Source organism: Sparus aurata, chromosome 10, assembly GCF_900880675.1.
Source record: "Sparus aurata chromosome 10, fSpaAur1.1, whole genome shotgun sequence".
NCBI lineage: Eukaryota > Metazoa > Chordata > Actinopteri > Spariformes > Sparidae > Sparus > Sparus aurata.
The window spans coordinates 24552188-24561245 of NC_044196.1; the positions used below are offsets into that span (position 1 = coordinate 24552188).

General features: G+C 41.3%; 1 protein-coding gene across 1 annotated transcript; it reads left to right on the plus strand.

The window, feature by feature from the left end:
• The first annotated feature begins 4482 nt into the window (after positions 1 to 4482).
• On the plus strand, positions 4483 to 8496 carry cd248a (CD248 molecule, endosialin a). Its single transcript, XM_030431835.1, has one exon. The coding sequence runs from the start codon at positions 4716 to 4718 to the stop codon at positions 7014 to 7016; it is 2301 nt and encodes a 766-aa protein (XP_030287695.1). The 5' UTR covers positions 4483 to 4715; the 3' UTR covers positions 7017 to 8496.
• Positions 8497 to 9058: the final 562 nt, after the last annotated feature.

Sequence of the window (9058 nt, forward strand, 5' to 3'; positions counted from 1 at the left end):
AAAGATCAGGATGAAGATTTTATCCTGTGGGTAATGGGGGCGGGACTTGATAAGCTTTGGCTTCTCCCGCTTTTCCCTTTCGGCCATGTGTGTTGTATTATTTGAACAATGATGAAATGTGATTTTTATGAATTGACATGCCCGAAATAAATAACATAAATAAATATTTAACATGGTGAAGACTCAGAACAAGTTACCCAGGAATTTCCTTTACAGAGAAATCCCGACATTATGGTTATGAAAATTGACAATATTTTGTTAATTTTCTTATTTAGATATCTGAAGAATTTCATCGGATCACAAGCAAAGACCTCCTGGGGACTTTCAATGCATCCCTTGACAAATTTGGGCCTGTCCTGCTGAAACTGTACCGGTCTAAGAAGGGAGCTTTTGGTCAGGAGATGGAAGACCTCCTGGCTAAACTTGATGATCAGGTCAGTGAAGTGCTCCTTTGACAGGCATTTGTAGAAGAGCATGAATATACTTTCTTATAACAGAGACAGAGAAAAAGATGTTAGCTGCAGTAAAAACTACCTGTCAGTAAAAATGGATGTCAGCAGTCATTCCTTTGTGTTTTTATTTGGTGACATTTGGTTGAACAGTATTTTAATTTGTTAAAGTGAAGTTGTCCACATGATTGCAGTGTTTTTACTTTAGCATGTTACTGGGGTCTGACCTGTGCTTCATCTTCATCACTATGAAAGATTTCTAGTTTGCATTATGTCTAAGTTCAGTACAGTACTATACTAATTCAAATACTATTGTTTTCCACTGGATACTCTTTAGACATCCGACAATGTGTCCCACCGAAAGACGGCAGCACTGAGAGGCCTTCCCATTTTCCTCTGCGAAGATGCAACAAAGTTTTTCCTGAAGTGCTTGGTAAGTAATAGTAACTGTAGGAAAAAGACAAATAATTTAGGTCTTGCAGCTAATTCCTCATTCCCACGAGTAGTTCCTCCAAAAATGGAAATACACCTCCCCAGTGCAGTTTATCAGTCCAGATAATTTTGGGGTGAGGATTGCAGTTTTCCACTTTAGCTCCCTTTTTTCTGCTAAGGGGAAACAGCTGGTCATTGTTGGGTGGTGTTCCTTAGTAGAAAATACTGCTATAAAACGTATCACAAGGTGGGTGGGTGATAGCTACGGATAATAAATTTGAGTTTGTTTACAAAATGAAGATTTCAGAATTGACAGCCTCTCCATGTCATAACATTGGCTTATGCATCTATCTCCTGTCCAACAGTTTCAGCCCTTTTCTCAGTCTTCACATTACATATTTCTCTGATTTGTTAATATTTCATACACTGTTTACACTAACTTCCTTTTCACAAGTTCAGCTATCACACACTTTATCAGCACAGTCTAGTTTAGAAAGTGATAGGAGTTTGGTGAGATACTACACAAGAGAAAATGAGCGATGCTCTCAGTCAACTATATTAAGCTAAATAATAAGCTAACCAGCTGCTTCATGTGTTGTGTAAACACGCGGAAGTCACATCAATCTTCTCATCTCAAGAAGACCAAGAAGTGTTTTTCTCAAAATGTCAACCTGTTCTTTTAGAATATTAACTTTTTTGAAAACTTTCAAAGTGTTTTGACAAGTGACCATTACCTCAGTCGAGAGTTAGCTTTCTAGTTGAATCAAAACCATCCCCACTGTAAAGTGATCCAATTCACAATTTATATCATTCTTAATATCTCTAATCCCTGATCAAAACAACAACTCATCTGAAATAAAAACTAATTGCAGTAGGTATAGTTTTTCTGTCCTTTGGAAATAAACCACCAGTTTTCATCAATGTTAAACAGAAATGCAGATATAATTTGGTTTAGGATTGTTCTTGTTCATAGGGTGAACGTGTTGTAAATTCACAAATTTCCATCTGTATTCTTGGAGTATGTCTGCTTTATTTTCCTATTTTACAACTCATCTTTGTCCCCTGTTGTGATAACCATAACCACTGAAACGCTGATTCAACCCTTAATTCAATCCGTCACACTAGAAAGTGGTGGAAGAAGTCACTGGCAGTGTCCAGTAGCTTCTTTTTGTCACTCTTCATGGGCACAGTTCAGACAACATTGTAAAAGTAGGAAATTGTGAATAACTATAAAAAGTTTCAAGTACTTCTCAAATTTTTACTGTCTACCCAGGAATCTACTTAAGCTTCACATAAGCAACCCAAACTTTTTGGCACTACTCTACAGTAAGGTACATACCGTACAGAATAGGCTCTCAAACAACAGTCAGCTGGATTTATTACAGATTCACAAGACTCCTGCTACTACCCCTCTTGCCCCACACCCCCATCCAACCTCCTCTCTCAGACACACACATACATCTGATCGCACCAGATGAACGTAGCTGTCTGGATGTAGATGAGTGCCTTCAGAGTCCTTGTGAGCTGCTCTGTGTGAATGCTCCAGGGACATTTATGAATAACTATAAAAAAGTTTCAAGTACTTCTCAAATTTTTACTCTCTACCCAGGAATTTACTTAACCCTATTTGACCATTTGTATCATATTTGATACGCAAGTTTCTGAGACCTCTATCTTGTCAACATAATCAATACTTTCCTTAAAAACCTGTTGTATATCACCTGATACATGTATTCTGCCCACTAGTGGATAATCATTCCACTGCAGGCAGTGGAAGGACTTTTTTTGGCTTTTTCAAAATGGCCGCTGTCATTAAATCATTCTCACACTTTTGGCAGGAAAATCTTTACTAGTTTACAAGAAGTTACAGTAGGAATAACATCTATATTGTTACTAATTTTTTCAAGTAAATATGTTATGTATTGAATCAATGCATAATTACTCAATGATTCATTCTTTATATTACAGTTAAACTGTGTTAAAAATGTGTGTATCAAATTTGATACTGCAGGTATTTATCCCTGAATGGTCATGTCACATTTTTGTAATGGAATCAACATCAATCCTACCACAATACAACCACACATTATTTTGCAAGCACTGCACCAGCAATCACCTCTCACATGCCAACTGTGAAGGTATAAGGTGCATTTTTGCCTGAACAAGGACCGAAACTGTTCTTGTGCCGACCACAAAGTGAAAAAAAAAGACTGTGAAAAGTTTTATCTATAAAAAAACAATGAGAGAAGCTGCCTAAGATGTTCTATTTTTTTAAAATGTTATTTGCACAATTAGATTTGTATCTTAAATCAACACTGTTTTGAGCAAAAAGTTGCCAAAAACGCCCAATGTATCAAATGCGATACAAAAAATATCTCATAAACAAAATGATATAGAAAAAATTTTTGAACTGATTTTGTTAAAAGGTTTTATAAACATCTCAGTTCCAAAAAATTAGAATTTTCTGACAATGTTTTGATGGGTCAGGCTTTGCTTCACATAGGCAACCCAAACTTGTTGGCACTACTCTAACAGTAAGGTGCATACCGTACAGAATAGCCTCTCCAACAACAGTCAGCTGAATTTATTACAGATTCACAAGACTCCAGCTACTACCCCTCTTGCCCTACACCCCCCATCCAACCTCCTCTCTCAGACACACACATACATACCCTCCTCCTCCCTCCAAGATCCCCGAATAAGAAACATAAGTCTTCAACTCACCGGCTGGCTTTGTTTTCATAGTAAACCCAGAGGCCCTCTTCTTCCACATCCACGACCTCGACTACTTTCCCTACTTCCCCATCCCAATCTTAGAGTTATTATAATGGAGAAGAGCATTGTTGTTTTTAATGTTGCTGCAGAATTTTGTGCAGGAACTGGCATCCTCTTTCTGGCTGAAGGTTGCTTTGTAAATGTAGGATACCAGTTGTGTAAAGTCAAAGCTTTTCTTATTACCCTGAAGAAAAACCTTTGTTGACAATGAACATAGACATGTGCACTCTGAAATACAAATGTAAAACATCATCAGAGAAACTGAGTGAACATGAAAATGCCTGTGGAGTTTTTAGGAAATCTCATTTCACCCTGTATGGAATTAAACATATCAGACAAAAACATAACCTCGGAGTCTTTAACTCCATAGAAGGTCTACATGCCAAGAACATGCTAGTGTAATTCATATTAATTAAAAAATGAGAGATATCCCCCATTAAGGGCGATGAAGGAGTTTAAGGCTAGAGAAGGGGAAATAGAAGATTGCTGGAAATACTGCATCTATTTATGTGATTACTCAGTCTCATTTAAGTAGTTGTGGATGAGAAATTTTGATGCCACAGTTCTAGGCGCTTGAATGTGTGTGTCTGTGTGCGTTAATGGCAGAGTATCAAACTATGTCCGTGAACGGGGCTTATGAAAACCATATGACATGCTCTGTAAAAGAAAGAAATGCACAGTTTACTGCACCTCCCCCTTTCTAAGACACACACATCCACATAGACACACTCACTCTCCCCTTCTGCCCACCCTCCTTATTGCTTTATCTCCCTCCCCCTTTACCCCCCGTCCCTTTTTCCCCTCCCTCCCTGTTCTCTGAATCTTGGGACAATCTGCACACACTCAACTTCAGCACAGATCTGTTTTAGCACAGTAGAGTAAAGAGCAAAGACAGACAGAAAAAAATGAGGCTCAAATGAAGGGAAAAAAATTCAGATAGGCAACAAAAGCAGTTCAAGCGAGAACACCACAGCTTACAGAAACTTTAGACGGCAGGGAGATAAAAGTGTGGAGAAAGCCAAGGTGAGAGTAGTGCAAAACATTGACTTCTAAAAAAGGATGGCCTCCCTGATGAGCAATGCTGCTGCTCTTCTCTTTATCTCCCTGTTGGCTTTGCTCTTTGGAGTTTTCTCAGTCCTTGGACGGGACCTGAGAGAGAGGGATGCACTATGCACTGCAGATGGCTGCTTTATGGTCTACTTCCAACGCAAGACGTTCTTGGACTCCTGGAGGGCCTGTAAAGAGAAAGGTGGTAACCTCGCTACCATCAAACGCAAGGAAGATGCAACCATTATTGCTAGTCTTTTTTCCACTCTCGACTTGCGCCACTCACGTACCAAGGTCCAGGTATGGATTGGTCTGCAGCGCCAGCCTCGCCAGTGTACCAGCACACACCCATTGCGGGGTTTCTCTTGGACTACGGGTGACCAGGACACAGAGTATGCAAACTGGCAAGGAGAGGACTCACCCAGAATTTGCTCTGTGCCACGCTGTGTAGTTATGGGCTACAGCACTCAAGAGCAGAATGATAACTTTAAATGGGTGGATGGTGCCTGCTCAATCCCTGTAGATGGGTATCTCTGTCATTATGCCTACAAAGGAATGTGTGCTGCCTTGTTGAGTGAAGGAGCAGGCAATGCCCTCTACACCACACCATTTAACCTTCTTAGCACACTGCTAACTCATGTGCCCTTCGGATCTGTCGCTACTGTTCCCTGCCCCGCAGACGACAAGGAGGAACAGTCCGCTTTGTGTATGCTTAAGGAAGATGGCTCTGTGGGGTGGTCAAGAGATTCTCCCCTCTGCTCTGATTCTCCAGTATCACATAACTGGTGTGACCAAGATAATGGTGGATGTGAGCATTTCTGCAGGCCAGCCGGTGTTCACTTCTACTGTGAATGTGTTGATGGATATCGGCTAGGAGTAAATAGGAAGAACTGCGAGGTCTCTGATGTATGTCAAGGGGCCACCTGTGAGTTTGAGTGTCTGCCCCTTTCAGATGGGTACCGTTGTGCCTGCCCTGATGGATACATGCTTGGACCAGATGAACGTAGCTGTCTGGATGTAGATGAGTGCCTTAAGAGTCCTTGTGAGCTGCTCTGTGTGAATGCTCCAGGGACATTTGAATGTAGATGTCGGGAGGGTTACCATCCAGATGATTCTGGTAGGTGTGAGGACATTGATGAGTGTGTAAATGACCCATGTGAACATGCTTGTGAAAACACTCCAGGATCTCATATCTGCCACTGCCATCTGGGTTTTTCCCCAGTGCCTGAGGACCCCAGCCAATGCCAAGACACTGACGAATGCCAGATCCCTGGGACCTGTGAGCAGATGTGTGTGAACTATGAGGGTGGATTTGAATGTTACTGTGAAGAAGGGTATGAACTCATGTCTGATCACTACTCATGCCACAAGAGAAGGGAGGAAGTTGACCAATCCGCTGTCACCCCCTCCTTTCCTTGGGTCACCCGCCAGCCTGGACCCGTATGGGAACCAGTGGACTATGCCTGGAACTCACAGCATACTGACTGGCCTCCAGAGGAGGAGCAATCTCTGGACTGGCTGACTGACCCACCCAGAGTCTTGGATTCCGATGTAATTTGGGTCACCAGTGCCTCTCAGGGTGAAATGCCCTTTGATTTACAACCAGATTCTCCGACACAGGTGACTCATGCTGATGAAAATTTAGATACTCGGTTGGAGTGGTCTCAGTCTGAGATGGAGGTTTTTTCCACAACCCTCTACACCACGCTTCCACCCTCCACAAAAACCAGCATAACCCCAAACTGGTACGAAAATGACGAGGAGGAGACCACCACAGCTCTCCCACTCCTTTCCACTTCTACAATCTCTGAGGGAGCTTGGAATTGGTGGAAGGGGCTCTCTACTTCCAGTCAGAAACCAGGAAATTCAGAGCATTCGGTCGATTCCATTTACCACAGCAAGAGTGAGGAAGAACGGTACCCCCCTAACGAAAACTCGAAGTTCCCAGGGGGGGAGTTGGGGGAGGAGGAAAAGGCCTATGTGGAGAGCACACATTCCCAAAACTCAGCTGTTCCCACCCAGCTTATTCCATCCCAGCCACCCACAAGTGAGGGGGGAGAGAGTGGTGACAGTCTGGATTCTGTCTCAGATGATAAGGGGCAGAAGCAGAGCAGCACCTGGCTCCTGGTAGGCCTCATAGTTCCCATCTGCATTTTCATTGTGGTGATGGTGGCACTGGGCATAGTGTACTGCACCCGCTGTGCTGTTAAGCCACGTAGCAAAAATGCCACTGACTGCTACCACTGGATCTCTGGGGCTCATGACAAACAGGGAGCTCCTAACCCCTCAGCAGGGGTCAAGACCCATGTTTAAGCAGAGCGGAGAGAAACTGACAAAAAAATAAACAGACTCTGCTTCAGTGGTAAGCAGGAGTGACTAATGGACATGGTAAGAGACAAGCTAAATGTTTTACCCTCTCTGACATCCCACTCTTTGAACCAGTTAGATATTACTGCTAAACATTAATTGATAGAGTAGTGGGATGGGACACTGAAAACCACTGACCTTTTATGGGATGGGTTTGCTATGTCATACAATCTGTTTTGACTGCTTTGTATCTTTCATACACTGACCACACGGCGCAAGATCTGATTGCTTCATTGTTGCACTAGGCTACATTTTTGTAAAATATTACCATGTGAATTAGTAAAGTCACAAAAATCTGTTTGTAGTCATTTACTCATTACCACATTTCACAGCCGAGGCCAAGTCCTGCAAAGATCCTTGGAATCATACACTGATGGCAAAAGCATCCTGCCCCTATGGTGCAGCAAAAATTAACTATGAGATTTCTTACAAGCAAAATCCTCAGGCTCAGTTACTTTTAATAGCATATCACTGTAGATAACTGTCACTGTCATCTGTATCAAAGGGATTTAGATGCATTGTTAGCTCACATCAGCAGTGGGTAAAAGTGGACTGTAAGCAGATATCCCTTCAAGAGAAATAACTTTCTGTAATCACATGATAATGCTGGGAAAGCAATCATTTAAAATTCACTGTGTTGGAGTTCAATGGTTGATATGAGACCAAAACTATTTTTGTAGTAAGAGGTTCTTTTGTATTTATGTTTGTTTCTTTTTAAGCCATTTAAAAAAATGTTTAAAGACATACCTTTTTCGCTGACCCCATGAACCTGTTATGCAGAGGAATGTCTGTTGGCACCTGGGAGTTCCCCTCCCCCTCCTCAGTTTAAGAGCACTTCTCCTTTCCTTGACGATTTTTGAAAAGAGGTTGAAGCGCAGATGTTCACACGGCACAGGGCATGTTGGTAAAGGCTGATGGTTGACATTAGCCTTGACCTTGTTCATGAAATGGCCATCAGTCAGCCTTGAAACACTTAATTCTTTAGCACACTCCAGAGGATTTTGTCTAAGTACAATACTGGATCATGTCCAGCTGTGTAAGACGGCAAAAATTGGGGCAACCTTCAGTTGCTGGTATAACTTCATATATTTAACAACTCATGAGAGACAAGATCTCAGATCCTAGAATACAAAATACAAAATAACACAGGGTTGGAGAAGTGCTCATGGAACATGAGGATGTATGAATTTCATAGATCAAATAAAAAACAAATACAAAATATGAAGCACTTAAGTAAAACAACTTTAATTCAAGTAATAAATGACCTTTTAATGGCTGTGGAAAGAAAGTGCCAGTAACAGATTACACCTAAAATATGCCATATTTTAATTGATAGACTGTGAAATGATAAGAAACATCTGTTGTCATTTCCTCTGTTATGTCCTCTGTTTAAAAAAAATGAGAATTAAAAAGTATGACGGGTTAAGTGTGAAAGTTTATTATCGACCTCTGAAACAGCAGTTTGACAAAGCAATTCCAAAACCTGTGGTTCACTCACTAGCAATATTGTAACTTTTAGTGGCATCTTACAGTCTTAAGTGACCTAAACAGGGATCTGCCATCTGCTTTTCAGCCATTCCATGAGAACATGAAATGGCTGAAAAGCTCCAGACAAAGCTGATGAGTGGCCCTCTAGTCTTTTTTTTGTCAAATATGAGATTTATGGATAACATCACCACTCTGAACTTTAAAAGTATCCAGCATTAAAGATTAGTTACATTCCTCGCATTCATCTTTCTAAAGAATCAGCAGTGATTGTAAAAGCCATAAGGTAGTTAGAGACAACTCCTCAGTGTTGTGGGGGAATGAATGTGGGTGGAGGGAGGGTTGGGTGTGTGATAAAAAGGATACTGTAATATAAAAAAGACAATGATTCCCCAAGGGCTCTCTGTTTGTAAAAGTGTTTTTCATGGAAAATACAACAAGATACTTGAGCCCAGTCCCTGCTGGCAGTAAGACAGCATTGTGATTGTATTGAATAATGGAAT

Bases quoted from the DNA above. Each gene is read 5' to 3' on its own strand.
- cd248a (XM_030431835.1), top strand. From the start codon at position 4,716: ATGGCCTCCCTGATGAGCAATGCTGCTGCTCTTCTCTTTATCTCCCTG.